Source organism: Rhagoletis pomonella, unplaced genomic scaffold, assembly GCF_013731165.1.
Source record: "Rhagoletis pomonella isolate Grant_MI unplaced genomic scaffold, Rhpom_1.0 Rhpom_scaffold_00007, whole genome shotgun sequence".
Lineage (NCBI taxonomy): Eukaryota > Metazoa > Arthropoda > Insecta > Diptera > Tephritidae > Rhagoletis > Rhagoletis pomonella.
The window spans coordinates 29340794-29362865 of record NW_023458561.1 but is presented as its reverse complement, the minus strand read 5'-3'; the positions used below and the strand labels follow the sequence as shown (position 1 = coordinate 29362865).

Below are 22072 nucleotides of genomic sequence, written 5' to 3'. Positions count from 1 at the left end.
GGCCAGTATCTACGCTTCATCAGAGCTAAAAATTGGTCCAATTTCTGAGGTAGGAGGAGGGACGCTAGGAGTCTCAAATATGGTATCACAATAGGCCCATGAAGGCCTATGTGTGCCCAATTCCTCTACGGATGAGGGCATCCAGGAAACCTAACCAACCTACTTTGGTGCTTAAGCGTTGGGCCATTAAAGTGCTTAAATCAGGGACCGTAATGATGTTTGTAATGTAACCTATGCTTAAAAGGCTGTTCCGCGGTAGTTGGCGCGCATGGCGGGATCGCCTTTCTTCTGGATTGGGAAGGGCACACTCAAATTTCAGTCGTCGGGCATGCGTTCATCTGACCATATTCTGCATAAGAAGTGATGCATACACCTTAACAGCTCTTCGCTGCCGTACTTCTTTAATAGCTCGGCTGGCAGAGCGTCAGCTCCATAATCAGGCAGTGGGACATCGACTCCATCGTCATCGAAGTGTTCCCTCCATACTTTGAGTACGTTCTAGACATCAGTCTCTAGGTCGCCATGGTTGTTCTTACAGGAGTTCGCCCTGGTCTTGAAACCTTTTCTAAGTCGCCTACCTCTCTGATAAAATTTTTGGGCGTTTTCTTGTCGGCCAAAATCTCAAACTCTTCGCACTCACGTATTTCGGCCTCTCTCTCTTCTTATTGCGGTGATTTTAAGCTAAGTCCGACCAAAAACATGGATGCTGGAAATAATTCGAGTTTTCTATTGAATAGGCTTATGCTGAGGCCACGCGCCTGAGCAAGACCCTCTGTAGATATTCCAGTATTTTTAAGGAAATTAATCACAGAAAAGATGGATGTAATTTTTTATAGTATTTAAATAATAAATTAAATAAGTTGCTATTTAAATCGAATATCCTCAGAGTTTTATCGCTAACTTTCAATCTTTCTTCTGCCTTTCAGATTTTGTTCAACATGCAACGTTCTAAATGACGAACACACGGATAAAGGACGGATAGCGCGGGATGTATCAGTTTAATTTGTGATATTTGCTTTTCTAAGTTAAAAATGTACGTTGTGCTCAGATAAGCTTTAACTATTCGTATAAGTGTACGTGTATTAGTGAACTTATTTACATTTGGCGTCTATCTTTACACACAAGAATATATTTGTATATATACATATATTTATGTATCCTTCTTTACAAACCTTACATACTCACGTATTTGTTGTAATTGAATTATTATAAAAAAAAAAAAACATTTTATGATTTAAATTTTAGTTCAACAAATTTTGAGTTTAGCTGCATTGCAAAGCAAACGAAACCAAAAAAGACAACAAATATAATTGAGAAGACCTACTGCAACTTAAAAAAACTTCATAACCACAAAATAAGAATAATACCGATTATAATAAATAGATCATATAAAATATTACAATTTACTTTAAGTACTAACCGAAGACAAAGTGATAAATAAATTTTAATATTACAAATAAAATCACTAATCCCACAAAAAAACATCCCACCGAGCGTATAAAAGACAAATACCATACCGCTTCTAAAGCACAGCGTTCCCAACGAATTACGATTCGTTATAAAACTACAGTTACATTGACTGATTCGCCACTGTGAAAGCAGAGTGTATGAGATTCGCTGAGTCACCATGTCACATGGGGGCGGCCAGGAATGTTTGTGATATTTCCAGCTGATGAACTCATTTTGATGACATACGGTCCCGCAATACCGCGTCTAGCTTCACGACCAACACTCGATTGCCTGCGCGAACCAGAAGTGCCCATTGAAGTTCCACCAAGATCATTACCGCCATCATCCGCGGCCGCCAACGCCACTAGCACCGCTGCAACAAATAACAAAAAACGAACAGCAAGCTTCAGTAGAAGTGCAACAAAAGCGGCCAACACCACCACTGCAGCAGCGCCCGATTCATCACCGAGGTCCGTCGTCAATAGCGGCGAGCTCTCCGCTGCGCCAGTATTCACCACCGCCTTCACTTACGATCCCGCAGCGCCACCACAGTCGAACACATCGCCAATCGCCTCGAACTCTCTGCCACCGACTCCGAACCGGCGCACATCGCGCACATCCCTAACGCACTCTGCCTCGGCGGTGCCCAACCCAAACGCAACCCCCTCGAAACGCTCCAGTGAACGCAGCAACAAAAGCGCGCGTAGCTGGCAACAGCAGACACCACCCCGACAGCAGCCACTGCAGCCATCGCCACAGTTTGCACCGAGTCTGCAGCAGCAACAGCAACTACTATTACTACAGCAGCAACAAGAGCTGGAACAGCAACAGCAACAGCTTTTACTACAACAGCAGCAGCAGCAAGAAGAGCAGCTACTCAAGCATCTGCAACTGCAGAAGCAGCAGCTGCAACAAAAGTTGAAGCAGAATAATATTTCACCTCGCAACACTTTGCCCAATACAACAACAACAACAAGCACACAGATGCAGAACAATGCGGCCGGCAGTTCACAGTCGCTGCAAGGCCGACCGGGTGGCCAAAGACCTACACTCGAGCGTAGCACAGCCGTGCGCGGCACAACACCGCAACGTGGTATGACGCCACAGCGCGGTGCAACATCGCAGCTCAGTCACGAATATGATCAAATGGATGAGCATGCTAGCGGCGGCGCATCGCTTGGCAGTGGCGGCGGTCAGTTGGTCGGTGCGCGCGATCGCAGCCCAAGCATATTTCTCGAGCCACCCTCACCTGATCCGACCCAGATCGTTTACGGCCCAGGTTGGGGTCGACCCATGTCGCCTATGAATTTGCCACCTGAACCGAAACCCAAGTCGCCGACGCCGAGCAAATCATCACGTTTGCGTCCTAAATTGCACCTACCACTCGGTCGCCTCGGTCGCTCTACCTCAACAGATCAGCGTGAATCAAATCGGTTGAAGGAAGATTTGCAACTACTTGTGGACAATCCAGTATTTAATTGTGAAAATTTACGGCAACGCAATTTCGATGCGTTCTTCGAATCGGGCGAACCAAAGTATAAGTTGCAGCCGAAGACGCCGAACTCGGCGCCGACGGGGTCGCTGTCTAGCGCCAGTAGCCAGTATTCGCCACAAATGGAACCGCGCAGCCGTGAAGGCGGTGGTGGACTGTTTGCGCCCTCGCCCAATGAAGGAAAGATGGCAATGAACTCGCGCCAGCGCTCCGCCGACCAGCCTGAGATGCCGAGTCGCGACAGACGTGCGGCGTCCGTTAGTAGTGGTGTTGTGCCCCAGAAAGGTGACAGGTGCCCCCAAAACACAAATTTTTTCACAATAACTAATCAAATTAAGATTTACAGTTTTGCAGTTTTAAGCGGCTTTTCTAAAAAAAAATATAAAGCAAAAAAATAGAAAATTATAATTATAACAGCAATTAAATTTAGAGAAATGAAAAGCGGCTATAACCAACGAAAAAATTGCAGAATTAAAAATGTATAAAATGTTTACAAAGAGAATGACGTGAATGCAACAAAATGAATTGAACAAAATTGGAACGACATGAATCTAACCTCAAAATTTGTTAACGTTTTATTTTTAATTGCATGACAGTAGTTTTTGGATGTATTTATTTTTTTAGTGTTTTGTTTATGTTGCTTTTAGTTAGCATGTTTGTAATTAGTAGCTCAATAGTTTTTTGATTACGATTTTTGCTAATTGATTTCGTTTAGTTATTTACTTTATTTGAATTTGAAATACTTGCATATCTATTTTTTATTATTTCGACTTCATTTTCCTTTTTAATAATTCAAAATATTTTTCGCAAAAAAGGCTGGTTTGCAATGTTTACTCTTAGAAAAGGCAACTATTCGAACTTAATTTTTGGGAAAACATATCTATTTTCATGTATGTACATTAGGTCGTACCAGAAAAAAAGTTCGTCGTAGACACTTTCGAAAATTTTTTTAGGGTCGCTTCATATCTTCGATATTTACAGTCAAATCTTAAAGTGTATTACAGAATTTTAATGTATAATTAAAATTTAGTAAGTATTTACTGACCAGATTTTAGTTCTTACCACCTTAACGTACCACGCTAATATCTGCAAATTTAGGCTCTCTAAAAATAATAAAATTTTTACTAATGAAGTACTTTGATTATTCCAGTAGAACTACTTAAGCAAAATTGTTAATTGCAGAATATACAGTGGCGCTCTCGTAAAGAGAACACTTTTATTTTTTACAATATTCACAATTTTTTACGTACTAAATTTTTTTTCATTAGTTTTTCATAAAAAATATAGTAGATTCTCTAATATAAATCCTATAAGTCAAAATGTAAAACTTTTTGCAAAACTCAGAAAAATTTAACAAATTTCAAAAAAATTACGTTAAAATTTTCTACTTTTTTCTCAAAATTTTTAGAATTTTGTTAGGTATGCAATTATGTAGCCCATTTAATTTTAGTATAATAATGTGAAAATTCTGAAAAATCCCGTTGCTTTTTGAATTGTTTTTTTTTGTCGAGGGTGTTGCGCTTGTTCTTCCATATAAAAATAAATTTTGTTCATATATTAAATGGTTTGTGAATACTGTAATTAAGCCCAGTATACACACTATTTGTAGCTATGATTTTTCAACATAAACAAAATCTTATATTTATTACTCGTGCAACTTGCGGGGAAACTTTCATAGAAACAAAGCCTACAAAAATCGAAAACAGATCGATAAAAACACACTGTCCCAGCAATCTCGCTTCGGGGTTAGTTATCTGCGTACAAAGTTGATTGACGTGACTAGCACTGCAAAATTTTCAGGAAGTCTTTGTGGCAACAAACTTGACGATGTTTTTGTTGTGTTTTTCGGTATAATTGGTGTTGGGATGCCATTTGTCAAACCTCATACACTCGAAACAAATTGGCGATAGTCTCATTGTAGGAGTTTTTGTTTGCGTCAACAAGGTCTTGCACACATAAATACTCCCTGCTTCTTCACATGCAGTGGCTCAGTTGGTGGCCACTGAGGTGATTCAGTTGAATTGCAACATTGTCTAATATTTAGTCGTTGATGTTGCTGTAGCTGCTACTAGCGTGGCATGTTTTGCACGCATATTTCATAGTGTTTGCATTTGTACATACACTAGCCAGAATATGTTTCGGTACAGTGTTTTTTTTTGTGATATTTGCAATGTTTTTCGTAATAAATTTGTTTCGTTAATTTTTAATAGAAATATTCTGCATCAAATGGCATATAAATTAATGATTCAAAGTTTTCAAAAAAAATTCGAAAAATTTTCACCAAAATTGTCAACTTAAAAAAAATGTTTAGAATTTTTTGGGTTTGCAGTTTTGTAGTTCACTCAAGTTTTAAGAAGCTATAAACTATCGTTGATTTTTGAGAATTTTTTTTGGCTGATGATGTTGCTCATTTTCTCCATATAACGGATGCGTGATATTTTTTTTTTGTATGGGAAAAAATACCGAAGAGCGCCAGTAAAAAAATTCTCAAAAATGAACGGTAGATTACAACCACTTAAAACTTGCACTTTATTATACTCAAATTGAATGGGCTACAAAACTGCATACCCAAAAATTCTAAAAAATTTCGTTTTGTTTAAAAGTTGAAAGTTTGTCGAATTTTCCTAAATATTGTAAAAGCTTTGAATCATTAATTTATATGCCATTTGATGCAGAATGAACTTTATTTCTATTAAAAATTAACAAAAAAATGCATTACGAAACACATTGAAAAAACAAACACTGTACGGAAACATATTCTGGCTACTGTATATACATATGTACTGTATGCATAAGAACAAGCTAGCAACAATAATTGCCATAGGCGCCGAGGGGGTAGCCACCTCCATGGCACGCGGCGAAAACAGAATGGCGTTCAAATGCGATTTTCACAATGAAATTCAGCCATGTAGCTCGAGTGCGCGCACATGCAACACAAAATCAACATGCAATGTGCAACATGTAAGCCCTAATACTAGACAAAAAAAAAACAACGATGCACAACAATGTAAAACTCATAGCCATAACAATAACAGTGGAAACAAAAAGTTTTCGCCGAAATGAATTTTTATTGAAGTGACTTTCCGTGGTAAATGAATGAGTGAGTTAGTTGTGCGCGGCAATGCAAAAACAGAAAACAAAAATAATTTGAAAAGAAAAACAAAAGCTGCGATATAAAATGTTAAAATAAAATTCGTAAATTATAAGCAACCCCTTAGTTTGGGAAAACAATCAACATGCCCGGAGCGCGTGAATACAAGCGTCAGCGTTTTGTGTCAATATTGTTGTACATACACATCCGCCGAGGGTAGTAGATATGGAGCATGGCAGCATGACTGACCCGCACCGGTGCTAAGTACATACATACTTCCCAACGCAGCCAGCTGTTGTTGGTGCTTTTGTGCAAGGAAACATTTTAGTGCAACGTGCATTGCTATAGTTGCCATTCTAATATTCGCTATTCGATTTCGGGATTGCGGCATCAATTTTTTAACACATGCAAAAATAGTTTAGCTGGTTTATTTACGAGGGTTCTAAACCAGTCTGTAGAATTCGTGAATGTTACTTGCATCTAAAAATTTGACATTTTTAAGCTCTATTTCTGATGTCTAGAATCTCGCGCCACGTAATGGTAAAATGTTTGTTTATCTGTTTGACCTCACCAATCTCCGAAACTACTGAATGGATTTTCATGGGACTCTAACTGGTATCTAGCTAGCGACCTCGGACATAACATAGGGTATAAACAAATTGGATCTGACAAGCGGTGAGCGTTATAAAAAAAATATGTAATCGGCCATTTTGTGGTGGTGGACATTTTGGATTTGGAATTTTTGGTAGTGATGGATGGATGGGCTTAACCCCAGAATAAAATTTTAATAGAGTTTTCTTTTATCGAAATAATGTCAGGGCTGCCAAGCTTTCGTGTTCTTTTCTCAGCATCATCACAGCATATTGCGTGCTGTTTCTTTAAAATATTGCACTCTGGTAATGTTACCATATAAGAAAAATACATTTTTTTCGAGAAAACATCATAAACTCGGTTTATAGCGGCGACTTTAGTCAGCCTTCTGTGGAACGATCTATAGATTTAAAGTGGTTACATTGACGGCAAGTAGCAAAAATTTTTATATAAAAAACTTCTCGAGATTTACATCCCTAACATAAAAATACATACACATATGTAAATACAAACGTTCTTGCACCTTCACCAACAGTCTTTTTGCTCCATTTTCTTGTTGCTAAAAGTTAAAATTTTTATTGCTGTTGTTGTTGAGGTGTTTTCCATGTTGGCACTGTTATCATGATGGAAATTAATTTTCAAGTTTCCGAATAGCACTTTGTTGGTAAAACTATTGCTGTTGCATTTTATTGCCATTTTACCGAAGTGTATACTATTAACCTGGTTGTGGTGCAAATAAAACAAGTAAAGACGTATAAGTTTAGCTTCACTTCAACTTCATATACCCGGCGCACTTATTAAATATAGTTTTCTCAACTCATTGTGAACTGTTTCGACAATATGCTATATCAGTGCCATTGAATTAATTGGATTAGGTTTTGTAGAAATCGATAAATCGGTCACGCCCATTTTCCAAAAACCGTTATATGGGAGGTAGGCATTGTTATTGTTCGCTTCCGCCCATTTTTTTTTAATTATTCATTCTTTATTGTAGTTCAATCCATTTAAGTTATACTGTCTGGCAACAACCACCTTGGTAGGTACCACAGACACCAAATGCTGACACGAGAGTTGAACACGAGCTATTTGCTTAAGATTTCTCTGAGTGTAATGAATCAACTGCACACTTTCTTGTTGTTACAGTTGTTGTGAGTTGTGACTTTACGCAAATTACTTTGCTTTTCATAACTAACTAAGTTTAGTGCAATAGAAGACGAACGTTTTCATTTCCCATGGTATTCTTATTCCGTTTATATCTTGCTAGATTTGCAATTGTCATTTCTGTAACTTTTCAGAATAGGAATATGGCTCAATCCCAGGTGAAATGAAGTATGCACTTAGTAATTCTACTGCAAAGGTTATTATTACAAGTAGAAAACGAATGAGTACAGACAGGCATTTAATTATACATATACACATATTTACATACAAAATTAAGAACTCCTTTTATCCTAGAGTGAGTATGCTCATTTTCAAGCTCCAACGGTCGAACCCTTTGTGATAAAGAATTGACCAAGAGGGCCGTTTAGGGTTAAGTAAGGATCCCGAGGCTATCTTAGGCGTTTGGGGCTAGGAACTCGCTTTAGAGATACAAAATATCTTTCAGTTCGAAATGTCTCTTGTTCTTCCCACCCCCCCCTTAATTCACCTAACGAACTGGCTAAGCAACGCCATTTTAATCAAATGCAGTTAAAGAACGAATACCCAAACACTGTTAAAAAGTTCTATGGATTCTAAGACATATTAAACACATAATAAATATGAAATGTATACCTTTATCTGCATGGACATTAGGGTGGTCCAAAAATGCATGTGACAAAAGTAAAATCCGAATTTTTATAGCGCTCCCCTCCTAGTAAAATAAAATATGCCCCCGTTTTTTTTTTTTGAAACTAAAAAATATCTAGAGGTCGCTCTATGTTTTCCGTGTATTTTATATGGGTGAAACTCCATTTTTCATAGAAATGGTATCGAATTCTTGAAAATCAATACTTTTCGATCGGAAAACTTTGTTTTTCTTCAGAAGACTTCCAACAGTAATAATACCCAATTGTTTATTTAACCATCTTCTAAATTCAACTGTTGCGGTTGAAAAGCCTTCTCGGGTTTATAAGCAGGGAAACTAAGCGGATTACCTCGGATTAAAAGGAAATACATACAATTTGCTTAAACCCATTAAACAGAAGGGAATTAGAAAGGATGCCAAGTTTGACAGCTTAAAAACAGTGCTGCCAAACCAGACATATGCTTAAGGTCTAATTGCAAGTTACGTAATTGGGTATTATAATTGGAAGTATTCTGAAGAGAAACAGAGTTTTCCGATAGAAAATTTAGATTTTTAAGAATTCTATAATATTTCTACGAAAAATTGTTTTTGCCCATAAAATACATGGAGAACTTTGAGCGCTTTGAGCGAACTCTAAATATTTTAAGTTTAAAAAGGTGTGTATTTTTTGATACAGAACAATCTGAAGGGGTTAGAGCAATAAATTTCGACTTTGATTTTTTTGGGCCACCCTTATATGTACTCCGGTTGGGTTTAGTATTTAGGCTAGAATTTGTAAACATTTTTGTAACACACATTTTTGCGTATATTTGATACTAATTATCATTTAAATTTTCGAATATGAAGAAATAATGAGAGGAAAAGTATCATATTTATTCGCAGAAGTGAAGTAAGCAATAGATGCTCAACGCACTAAGTCGTAGAGGCTTAGAGAGTTAATCCGAGGAGGCAGGCCATTCGCATAGTAGCTGGAGTTCTCACCGCACGGTGTCTGATTGGATTACATGTCAGACTGGGCACACCCTGGAATGACTACTGCAGATTCTGGACGGTTGAGGACGAAGAAAAAAACCATCCCACATCTTCTCTACCATTGCCCGGAAAACGGAGAGCTAAAACTTTTGGCAGTTATTTCTTCAATAATCTTGATGATCTCAAGGCAAAGAATGTTAGAAGCCTTTTTAGCTAAGCACCAAGTGGTTCATAGGGGAAGGGGGATAAACGCAAAATTCGTGAGGTATCACAAAGGACTGCAAAAGACTGCCGCCCAACCTAGCCTAACCCTAACATCTTTTGGCTTGTAAGTTGTAGCTTACTAAGGAGTATCAAAATGGCTTCGGGTGTGAAATAACGAAATATACCATACACATTTTTGTTTTAGAGAACTTCGAAGATCGCTAGGATCCTAAAAATATTGCTTTATTGCAGTTTTAAAGTTATTTCGTTAATCTCCGATCATTTATGAAAATTTTAAGAAGTCTTGCGTTAAGGAAAGCCATGACCCTACTACGCTATTGGCGAATTGGGAAGCGCTTTTAGGTAGAAGTTTTTTAAAATAAGACCTCCTCTTCACAAGCTCTACACGTATTAGAAGATCTTCGAACATTCTTAATATTCGAGGCAGAGGAAACAAATCGCAGCAGAAGTGTTCGGGCTGTAGCTGATCTTAAATTAAATCTGTGCTGCGTCAATATGATTTTGAATTAAAAAATTAAAGACAGTGCTTCTTTATTGCTTACTTTGCCGACTGGTTGGGTTCCACATATTATATGGATGCTCCTCTGACCACGCGGCTAAGCGGCTGCCAATAAAAAGCATTGCTTGGTTTTAGATTTTCGTCGCGTACCTGTTATGCGCTGAAAATATAGTCCGAAGATATGTAGCAATATGAATTATTGATTAGTTTCACTCAAATAAAAACTTTCTAATGAGTGGACAAAAATAGATTTTTGCATTCACTTGTGCGTGATTCGAATAATCATATTTGCAATTGGACAATGAAACCAGAGAGAAATCAAAGCGTTCTAATGTAATTTTTTTCAATAGCATTCTCTTTGATAATTGTAAAAGAGCTTGGATTTCAGTTTATAAGAATAAAAAACTAAAAGTATTTACATACGTATTTTGTACGCGTTTATATAAAACCAGATATAAGTATTTATTTACAAACCGCTTTATGCACCACTTGCCCACGCAATTTAAATTGTCGACATTTGTTTGCCTTCGTCATTAAGAATTCATAACAAAATTAGAAGGAAAATGTCAAAGTTTATTTATAATTCTTAAACGGTCTGCTTCTCTTGACATTGCCACGCCACGACGGATGAGGGTACAAACAGTTAACATTGCATTTGCCTTGGAGTGCTGCAAGGATGCTTAGTTACGGTCATTACCGGTTTCTTGGTTGTATTTGCTGCTCAACGTTCTTACGCTGCTGAGATGCGCAATCTACTCGCTTCAGATTGACAGTTGTAAACAAGCGTAAGAAGCTCAATTGAGGCACTCATGAATAATTGATGATGCGCTATATTCCCGCCATAGCTGGTGAAGGGTGAAGCAGAGCGGCAGCCAGTAGCAGCAGACACTACCCTCGGCATGCATGACGGCGCTGGCTTTAATGTCAGTTGGTAGCTCGTGCAAAATTTTCCAATATTAGAAAGGCTATGTTTCAAGCTTATTTACCATAAAAGCTCCACGTTGCATGCTTCTCCATTTCGTTTTTAAAAGCCAAGGCATATGCAAATAAAAATTAAGAGTAAAAGCTGGGCCTTATTCTGTCAATGCCATATTAAAACCGAAATGAATAGGAAACGTGGAAATTAGTTGCTTGCGGACATATATACATACATACATATGTACATAACAGCGCTCGCAGCATTGAAGCTGACTGTTAATTTAACTTATAGAAAATTTGAAGGCGGCGCTTCTTTTACTTTAATGAAGAAGAGTTTTTTGTATGTTATGAGAAATTTAATATTTTACGCTTTCTTATGGTTTATGCAAACTTGCTTTACGCGCCATAAATTATTCTTTAATGCATGATATATTTTTATTTCTTTAGTTTGCCTTTTATGTTTGTAATTAAAAACTTTTTAAATTTTAGCATTTCTTTGGTTTTATTGAGTTAGTTTTTTTTTTTTGACTTTTATGCAGCTTTAAATTCGCAAACTAATAAATTATTTTTTCTTCATCATCAACATTCGCAGATTCTTCAGCAAAATCTTCAAGTGGTCGAAAAAGTCGTAGATTTTTTGGGTGGAGGGGACCACGTGGTGGTTCCCTTGGCCCACGGGCCGGTATGGCTTCCTATAATGGAGTGCTAAAGGATTACGGACACAGCAGTTTGAATGAGGCTTTCAAATCCCAAAACAATGTCAACTTTAAGTTAATCAAAACAGGTGAGTAGTGCGTGTATAAAGTAGGAAAATGTATGCTTTATTTTTTTGGAAAATATGAAAAATTTTTTATAGGAATGTTTGCAAAATTTTGCAGTATTCATTAAAAAAATTATATTCAACATACATTTATATTAGGGTGGCCATCGAATTTTTGTTTGGAAATTTCAAGACACCACCCCCAAATTTTATTCGGTTTTATGAGAAATATGATTGCCTATTTTTATAGATTTTTAAAGGACATTTAGAGGTCGCGACCTGTCGATTTAGGCCAGAAAATACAACTTTGTTGATTTATGAGTTTTTGAATGACTATTTTTGGTTCGATTTCAAAGATCGAATATGATCTGAGAAGAGAATATATAGGCCATTAAAATAATATAGTATAATAATCTATTGTCATGGCTTGTTGGGATTTGTCATCGGGTAAATTAAAAAAAGCCATATTTCTCTTAATTTTTTTTTTCAATTTTGATCATCGATAATTTCTAACCTTTAAAAAATCTATAAAAATAAGCAATAATATTTCTCATTGAAACAAACAAAATTAGGGAGTTGCGTCTTGAAATTTCAAAAAAAAAAAAACATTTTTGATGGGCACCCTAATGTACATATATGCCATAATTCGCTTGACATGGAATTTAATATATATATTGTGTACATTAGGGCGGGTCAACTTGTATGGGAAATTTTTTCTACTATTAGAAGGATTCTAAGTGTAATTCTAAGCAAATTTGCCGAAGAAACCATGTGTCTAAAATCAATTTGGCGTTTACCAAATTGCGAAAATGGGTTTCTTAGAATTTTGCAATATTGTCATAAAGAAGTACTTAAATTTTGTATAAAACCATAAGGAGTTTGTTTTTCGGTATAAGGAATCCATTTCTGCACTTATCTTTCTCTTAAAACTTCCACCAGGGTGGCTACAGTGAAAATTTTCACACTTGTTTTCGCAATTTGGAAAATTCCAAATTGATTTTAGACCTATGGTTTCTTCGAAAAATTTCCTCAGAATTTCACGTAGCATTCACCTATGCTATACGCGCATTATGAAAAAATTGTTTCGTCCTAACGTACATGTATTTTTTCCAGTAACATTTTTTCTTATATATTCTTTACCACAATTTCACAAACTACTGTTTTTTTGCGATTTCATCATATTCGAATTAAGTGTCGCTTCTTACTAAAATGTACTATTTGATTTGAAAGTTGTTGAAATATTGTAAGATTTTACAGTTAAGTAACAGTTGGGCTCAAATACATTCTTTTGAAAATTGCATATAGAAATTATTGAATATATGTTTGTTATAAGTGAAGCTATAAAGATGACCAGAAGTCATACGAGTAGTTTTAAAGCATTTAAAGTTTGAGGTATTTTTTTCCTAAAATTTCTTTTGGATGAATACAAACATATTTCTTAGACAATGTATATGTTACTGGCTAACCCCAATCTTAGGACAAAACTAGTTTCTCATAAACTAAACTAGTTCATATCCGTCCAACGCGACGCAGCAATATTGTGGACTGCCTAGCTGGAGTTGGACTGATGAGGGTTATTTTTTTGAAGTGCGGCCGAAGGGCCCCTACGTGGGTAGGTGTTTTGGGCAAAACTAGCTTGCCCTAAGACCGGGTTTGGCCGGTAACATATGTATACAGTTTTACAGCAGCAATGTGGTGCTACAGCGCGTATGCGTAACTTTGGGGATTACAAAAAAAAAGAGTTGTCTGCTATCCCATTTGAACTGTCAATTTCATGTTTCTTGTTCTTCCGCCACACCTTGTATGTTGCTCGCCCTTGCCATCACAATAGCAATCGCACTTGATGAATTCTATATAAATAAAGCAATGCTCTGAGGACACTCAATTTGTTAATATTTTGGCTCCAGAGCTGCAGCGCTTGGTCCCACATCAATTTGCCCATATCGATTCCCAAATATTAAATTTTACTCAAAATGTACCTTCGTCTATCTATATATGTAGATATACGAATACATTTAAAATCACACTTGTTCTATGTATTATTTAAATAAATTTATTGATAAAAACCCCAAACGACCACTGTCCTGAATTTGCCAAGCGGCAGTGTAGCAAGTGGCAAAGCTTAAAAGTAACTGTATGCCCAGAAGGACTGACAGTTTTACGAGTGGATATCGACAGTTAGCAGAGCAATTTGCGAATGTGGTCACTGGCGGCATTTGTGCTGAAATTCACTCACCATGAAATTTAAAAATATGTAAATATATATGTACGTAAGTGTGCAACACTCTCAATGCAAAAAAGAAAAAAAATCGGTGAAGTTTTTTCATCGAAATTATAATTTTTTTTTTATATTTTACATAAGCGCTCCGCCGAAATATTTTTTCGATTTACGTGAGCTGGACCAATTTGAAACTACCTTCAAAAATCGAATGTTTTATAAGTAGAATTTGATTTTATAGACTTTAAATTTCGGTGGAAAAACCAAACCTATTTTTGTTGTGGCATCATTTGTGTATAGGTAGTCAGCTACATTGCTCTGTAAAGTTAAATATTGGAATTTATAATTTTCTGGTTGTATTGCGGCAATAGCTTCTCTACTTGCCGCTGCCAAGCAAAATGGTTTCGATACTGTTCTCTACTTCTGCTCCTGTGTGATGCTATTGCAAGAAAGGACTCGACAACTAATGCCTTTGTGGCCCCCAGTAGAGAGCTAATGAAAGCTAGATTTCCTAGGAAAGAAAATTAAATTAAGGAGTTAAGAAATGAGAATATTTATCAAAATTAATATGTATCCACCTACCTTGCCTTGTTTCCATGTTATATTTTGAAGCTTGGGTAGCCAATTTCTCTGAAGATGCTATCCGCTCGAAATTGGGTCAGGGGTAACTCAGCCCTGAAATTTTTCATAAGTCAAGATGATAAAATGTCCGAGAGCTACAACACCAAGATTTCTGCGCAGGAGGTTTGCGTACCATTGCAGCTCTTTTGGCTCCAGAGGTAGCTCTATCGATCAATTAGAGTTTGGCCTCGAATGTGATGCCGAGTTATGTCACTTCTGAGGCAGTGTCGAGACCTTTAGTTCTCATTCACGGTAGGGGTCTTCTTTTTGTGATTGGAATGATGAATATTTTTGTTCGGTTTATACTGATTGCTTTTTATGTTACAAAGACAGTGTCGTTTTTTCTTCCGCGGGTTTTATTGTCTGATAGCTATGCGGGAGTTTATCTGGTACTTGGTTCTCAAGGTGGTCGATGACAACCCTTCATTGGGCATCTTTTTGCGTGGTTTTTAGCTGTATAGACCTGTTTTCTACCTTGGTTTCTTCTTTTCTTGTTTGTAGTAGCGATTCTATTTACCTGCAAATAGGTGCCTAAATTTTTTTCCTTTGGATTGACATTTGAGGTGTTACCAAAAGCGCTTTCTATATCTCGAGGAAGGCATGGAGAAAAAAATTTTCATAGTTAAAAGCGCTTTGTATTTTAGTGGCTAGTTTTCACAGAGCTGTCTGTAAAAATCTTCGTACCCTGTAGGCAAGTTGACAATAGTGTACTGCGAGTTCACAGTTTTTGACTTGATTTCATTGCCAATATTTTTTCTCCGTAGCGTTTAGCTCAAAAGATTTTGCTAAAGAGTAAATCCATCTTCCTATCTTGGTTATAAATGTTATTCCAGCACTCCTCCACATTGCTGGGATATAGGCCAAGGCTGGATCATCCCACATTATCTCTGCTAGGTGAGAAATAACTAGATCCTTGCCCTTTTGTAATAAAGGCAAATAAATTCAACCAAAGCCAAAGCCCATCCGAACCTGTCCCGCGAGTACATTCTAGCTAGTGTAGCAGTCCCGCTTCGCTTTCCTAACCGCTTTATTGTATGCAGTAATTATCTTGGCTATATTAAATTTCGTTCGCTCGCTTTTCCGGACTGCTGCAGCTGGTATTAAAAGAAAAAGGGATAATAAGAGACAACAGTCGGCATCTGCACTTCAGTTTTAAAAAAGCAACTTCTTTGATCAAATTAAACACAGTTAAAGAGTTCATTAATTAAAAAAGAGCAGAAAACACTTCAACCATACAAAAAAAAGGTGCTTTCGAGTTACTTCCCAAATATGCATATTTTTGGATTCGCCTGTGATTAATTTTTCCACAAGAACACACTTACATCCATATAAAAATAAATATTCACACACGCATGTGTGGCGGTATTCCTGGAAGTGTCACTATCACTGTAGTAGTGCGATGTTCACTTTCCTGACACATTTGACAGCCATAATTGAATACAACACAAATGCGATAGAGTGCTTGTGCATGCGTGTCGTCGTGTGTGTGCGTGCGGCCAACTGCGTCTGTAAGTGACAAATTACAAGGTTTTGCTTTTGAGTTCTTCTTGCTTGGCCCCGAAGGGATTTCGTTCGTCAGAAGAGAACCCTTTCAATAAAGTGTTTGTATATAAATTTTGCAATTCAATTGATTTGATTGTATGTTCGCATTTGTGCATGTAAGTTCTATGGTTTATCTAATGGCGTTTTCTTTTCTACCGAAAAATATTGGCTTCTTGGTGCCTTGTACGCACAAATAGGTACCAAAGAGGGAGCAATGAGGAGGCAATATTTTTTGTAGAAAAGAGAATGCATGTATTTGTTTTCAACGCCATCATCGCATTTTTTTGTCACTCAGAGGATTTCAAAGTATTGTTTTCTCCTCATCGAAATGGGCGCGACTGGGTCACATATTGAATTCGTAAATCAGTTCAAGAGTTGAGCTAAACTTATATAAAAGAGAACCTACCAATAACGTGCTTACTATGATAAATGAATGCTTCCATGTTAACTGGCAGTTTATGCTTGCGCTGGCAATGGAATATGTAAATAAAAAACAACGCAAATATACCCATTGGAATATAATAAAATCGCAGCTGCTATTAACTTATGTAAATGCCCAAATGTTACCACCATTCAAAATATGTATCACATATCATTATTTATCTATGAAATTGACATGACCTAGATACTGTCATAAAATGAAAATCCAATGCATTCGGCGAGAGTAGATGGAACAGCTAATGACAGAGTAGTGGATTAACGAACTCAACTCGTAAATTTGCTGATTGCGAATCGGTAGTCGGTTTTTAAAAATTCAAAATGGCGAATCCCAGATGGCGGCTGGATGGTTAAAAAATTGTCAGATTTTTGGGACCTGCCATTTTGAATTTTCGAAAACTGATTTCAGTTTTGTAATGAGCAACTGAAGGAACCTATGGATGTCAAATTTCATAAAAATCTGAAAATTTTTACAAAATCCATCCGCAATATTGAATCCGCCACTTGGAATATTCAAAAATTAACTTCTAATTCGTAGTGGACAATCCAAAAATCCCTCATATACGAAGTTTCAGAAATCACAAGTCTATATTCTACAGACCTATTCAGCATAGGGGTTGTTTTACCCACAGAAACTGTACATATGGAAAAACGGCAAATACGGGTACTTTTTATTGTGCCTACTTGCCGAAAATGCGCGAGCTTTTCATGGGTGCAACAAAAAGTTTAATTTTTTTTCTGACGGTGTAATATTTAAAGAAAAATGGCCCATGGTTTCTGGTCTTGCTGCTAAACCGAAAAAAAAAAAATGTCTGTGTACTGCCCGCCATGTGGGCTGCAATTCTTAAATCAACTGTATAATGCATTGTAAAGAACTGTTAATGCTCTGAAGATACTTGCTGTAATTTCCCTAACTAAATAAAAGACCTAAGTAAGCTCGGAGTTGAGAACAACATAGTTAGGCTTCTCTGCCATCACAGGCGGAGTAGAGTTACCCCACAGGCAGGCGTTATCTCATCTTTCCTCTGAATCGTTGTCGTCAACGAAGTCCTAGAGCAGCTGGAAAGGATAGGAAAACTTTGGGACACAGAGTGTACGCTCTTATGCAGGGGTATTTGAACTTGGACATAAATTGGTTTGCTAGCTGACTTTACTCTTTGTATGACAGTGCTCGTTTTACGCGCTTCTTTCCTCGATGGGTGGCATTACTTTTGTGCTCACTAAAATTTTCAAGTATTTTAGCGTCATGCTGGAGAAGAAGTCACATATTGAGGACCGAGTCAAAAATACATAAATTGTTTCTAATTCTGTAAAAGCGCCACGTGGAAGAGGTAGCACTGCTCTCCAAAAATAATGTAATGGTTGTGTGAAATCATAAACCAGCCAATTATGTTGTATGGGCTTATCGTCTAGTGAAATCCATTAGAAAACTTAAGAAGTTGGAGCGCGTGCAAAAGTTCGCTCCACTTGGGTTCAGCGGTATTCTTCGCACCACTCCTACCGTAGGGCTGATTGTTTTGCTCATCGTAGTATCCATTGACATTGCATACACGACTGCCACACCCCTTTTATCCTCTATTTAATCATATAAGAAGTTGTGACAAACGAATGTTATGCAAAGTTCTAAATTTCCAGTTTTAATTTTTGAATATCTCAAAACCATTTATTCTAGCCTCATTTTAAAGCTGATCCTTAGGGTTATAAAGATAAGCACATATCAAAATGTTGAAGAAAATAATAAAATCTACAGAATTTTCAAATTAAAAAAATCGTAACCGCACAAAACTTATATAATTTTCTCCATTTGTTACCGCAACTCCAATTGGTCTTAAAGGTTACTGAAATTTTCAAAATGTGACATTTTTTTTCTAAAGATATAAATTTTTTTAATTTTGAAATTAACTTTTATTTTTTTTTTGGCAAACTCTAGAGAAAGTAATGTCAAAAAATTTTTAATTAACTTAAATTTATGTTTAATTTAGAATTTGCACAAAACTTATTTTTCAATGTTCCAAAATGCATATCTTAAAAAAAGTGCAGAATCTTTTAAGATCAGTTAGAATTATTGTATTCAAAAAGTTAGTCAACAATTTTTAAAAGTTTCTGCTTTAAGATTTTTTAAATTTCAAAATTCTGATTTTTTCATTTTTATATTTTTTTTTAATACTGTTTTATATAGCCTCATCTTTAAAACAAGATCAGATTGAGTTTTGTTACTGTAATAGTTTTTGAAATATGCAAACAAAAAAAAAAAAAAACTTGTAAAATCCTTGCTATTGTGAAATTTTAAGATTTCGAAATTTTTTTTTAGTATTTTTCCTTTGGCTGAACTTTGCTACATGCAAGGCAATGTGCCTTCGTTATATGATAAAAGAAAATTTCTAAACAGAATTCAGCACAATGAAAAAATTGTCGATTCCAAAAATTGTTCAATTTGGCATGGATTGCAATATCTTTTTCTTCTATAATTAACCAACCTTTGTTTTTACTTTGTGTTAGTGAAAGAGCAAATTAAGAAGCTCCCAACTTTATATGCATGTATTAAACTAATAAGTGCTTGTTAGGCATTCTTGTAGCTTCTTTAGCCTGATAATTTTCAGTACAACTCTTTGAAAAGTTTCGTTTCTTTCATAACTTGACAACATTTTTCCAATTCCAAGAAGCAAAAAAATTAAATGCCAAACTTTTTTTCTATTATGTATATAAAAATACTTGATCAGCTTCCGACAAGTGAACATTGATAATAATGCGCGCTTATTATTGACCTTTGAAATAAGCGAATGAAAAGAATAAGTTGTCTGCGATGTAAAAAACAAAAAACCTCTAAGAAAGGACGAAACAATTTCAAGCACTTATATACATACTTTTTCCTTTTTTCTTTCTTTTTTTTTCAACATTGGCAATAAAATTTATAATTAATGAGCTGTAAGCAGTTGCAGCGTAGGGCTGGATCAATGACAGCAAAAACAAAAAAAAAGAAATTAAGAGTAAGCGCCGGCGCCACATTGCACTTAATGAAACTCAATATTGACACTTTAATTGAGCGACCGCACATTGCTGAGATTTATTCTTTTTTTTGCAGCACTGCGGTTTTTCAACTTTCTTCACATTTTTTTTTTAACAGCCTTCGATATCTTTTTAACAACAGAGGTCAATATTAGTATTTGGTTAGCTGCTCTTTTGCTGCCACTTGGAGTAGTGGAATAGCAAGAGGATACTGGAGATGCTCCACGGCGGTGAAAAAAAGCTGCCAAGATAAATATGTTGAAGGCGATAATGTGCCCGAGAAGTAGAGAGAGGGATGTGTGGTAGAAGGTAGAAGGGACTTCAATTAAAAGAGTTTGTGTCAGCACTTTTAAGTTGCTAAATGAATATATTATTAACCTGTTAATGAAGAAGTTACGGGAAGATCTCGTCAACGAAGGTACATAAGTATATATCTTGGCATTTCTATGCACACCTCCCGTTTCTGTTTATAAACGTTTTTGAGATGACGCATTTTAGTAAGTTAAAAAATTTAAAGAGAAATTTTACCTGAAAATGAATAAAAATAATATTGACTCTAATAGCACGCACGTTATTATAAAAATATACGTAAGTTCATTGTAACTACCTATCGTGCTAAGCGTTACTTATGTAAAATATCCGCAAATCCTTGTTAATCTTTCCGCTCTTATGATCCTACAGGATTTTGTGCGACTTTCATGCTCTACGTTTCTCTTATTTTAACTGGTCTTAGTTACATTCAAGTGGACTCAGATTTGTTTATTTTTATTCATGTTGAGAGGAATAAAAAAAAAATAGAGATGGAGCGCTCAAACTGTATAACGAACTTACTTAACTCATTGTTGCCTTTTTACATTTCTTACTGACTTTTCATTTCTGCTGTTGTTTAAATTTTACGTGTATAATACTGGGCAGGGCTTCTTTATTGTACCTGCAAATAGCACTCAGTTATAATTTCTCATGCTTTTTTTACGATTTTAAGAGTGTCAGACCAAACAAGATTTGTCCAAAATTAACGAAATTCGGTAGAAGACTTTCAGAAACCTATCTTGTAGCCTTAATTTTTTTATGAAAGTTCTAGCCTTTCAGAGAAGTCCATTAATGCTGCTTGACTATCCGACATAATATTTATTCTGGATCCATTTGCTCTTCTACGAAGACATTCGCGAATCGGCAGACTTTTATGGCATTTTCGACCCGGCGGTATACCAAACTTGGGACCATTTGTCAATCGTAGTGATTATCACCTTCACAGTAGTCCCTTTGAGGAATTCTGACTGTGTAGAATTTATAGAAGGACAAATTCGGTAGCATGATATCCGTGAGCTTGATAGCGGTATCATCCAGGAATGGCTGAAGATCCTCTAATTGACCCCGAAGATCACCACTTTTTATGCTGTTCGTATTAAGCAGCCGTATGGCGTTTTAGTAGGCCTCTTTTCCAATCAGAATATACAGGGAAGAAATGCCTGTAATGATATCAATGGCATCAAGGTGCACTCCTAGCTCCTGTGATAATCACGTAGACTAGTCGGTGCAGCTGGCTCAAGGTGACACCCGCTTTTAATTGCTTAGCTTTTGGCCACGAGGTTAGGGCCGCATGTGGGACAACGGGTCCCAATGTCTTACCATGGAGTCTCTGACTCGCATAAAACACTCTCGTAGTCTTGTTGGTAATATTACAGAGATGGGAGTTCCAATAGAGCCTTTTATCCAGAGTTCCCTTAGAAACTGTAAAACACCCTGCCTCAGAATTTGGTGGAAGAACGCCTATCTCAGAATTCGGTTTAAAAACGCTCTATTTCAGCTGAAAATATATTGAAAATATGCTGAGTTAGGGCATTTTTGAATCAGCAGATTAGATGGCATAGGTCTATGTTCCGCTCAGGTGTGGATATGTAATTTAATCTTCACTTCCCCAGACCCAGACGCACTTATTTTATTATTATTTTTTTATTATTTTTATTTATTTGCGCGGCTGTGCAATTATATTGAGCTCAAGGCCACTTCATTTTGATTGAAATATTTGAAAACGAAAAAACACGAATTTATATGAATTGAAGCTATGCGCTAATTCGGTATTCTTGAGCCAAATGCAAATAGCCCAGAAATAATTCGCCAAGACTACGTCTTCGATGACTTAAAGCTTGTCGTTTAGCGACAGATTTTAAACCACATACCACTGCTATTCTTTACGGTCTTCACTGCCACGAAACAAGCTTTGTCTTTTCATTTTCATTTGATTGTTTGCCTTTGCACTTTCACTCAAACATTTTACTCAAGTAACTGATAAGAAAATGAATACATTGATACTTAAGTGCAATATCAGTAAGTAAGTGCAAACATACTTTTTTTTTTTTTGTAAATTGCTCCCTAGCGATTGCGACAATGTTTCCTTACCAGTGCCCAGCGCTTGAAAGCTTGTTAAGAAAGTGAAATTTAAAAGTCGCAAGGCAACAACTAT

The 22072-nt window shown here is 36.5% G+C and overlaps 1 protein-coding gene across 1 annotated transcript in view; it reads left to right on the top strand.

Annotated features, from left to right (window-relative positions):
- Positions 1-1467: 1467 nt before the first annotated feature.
- The window catches only part of LOC118743776, a 452583-nt gene continuing 431978 nt past the window's right edge, over positions 1468-22072 (top strand). Inside the window, exons 1-2 of the mRNA XM_036476540.1 lie at positions 1468-3226; positions 11616-11807. Of these exons, the coding sequence (XP_036332433.1) occupies positions 1651-3226; positions 11616-11807 (1768 nt within the window). The 5' untranslated portion in view covers positions 1468-1650. The remainder of the gene's footprint in view (positions 3227-11615; positions 11808-22072) is intronic.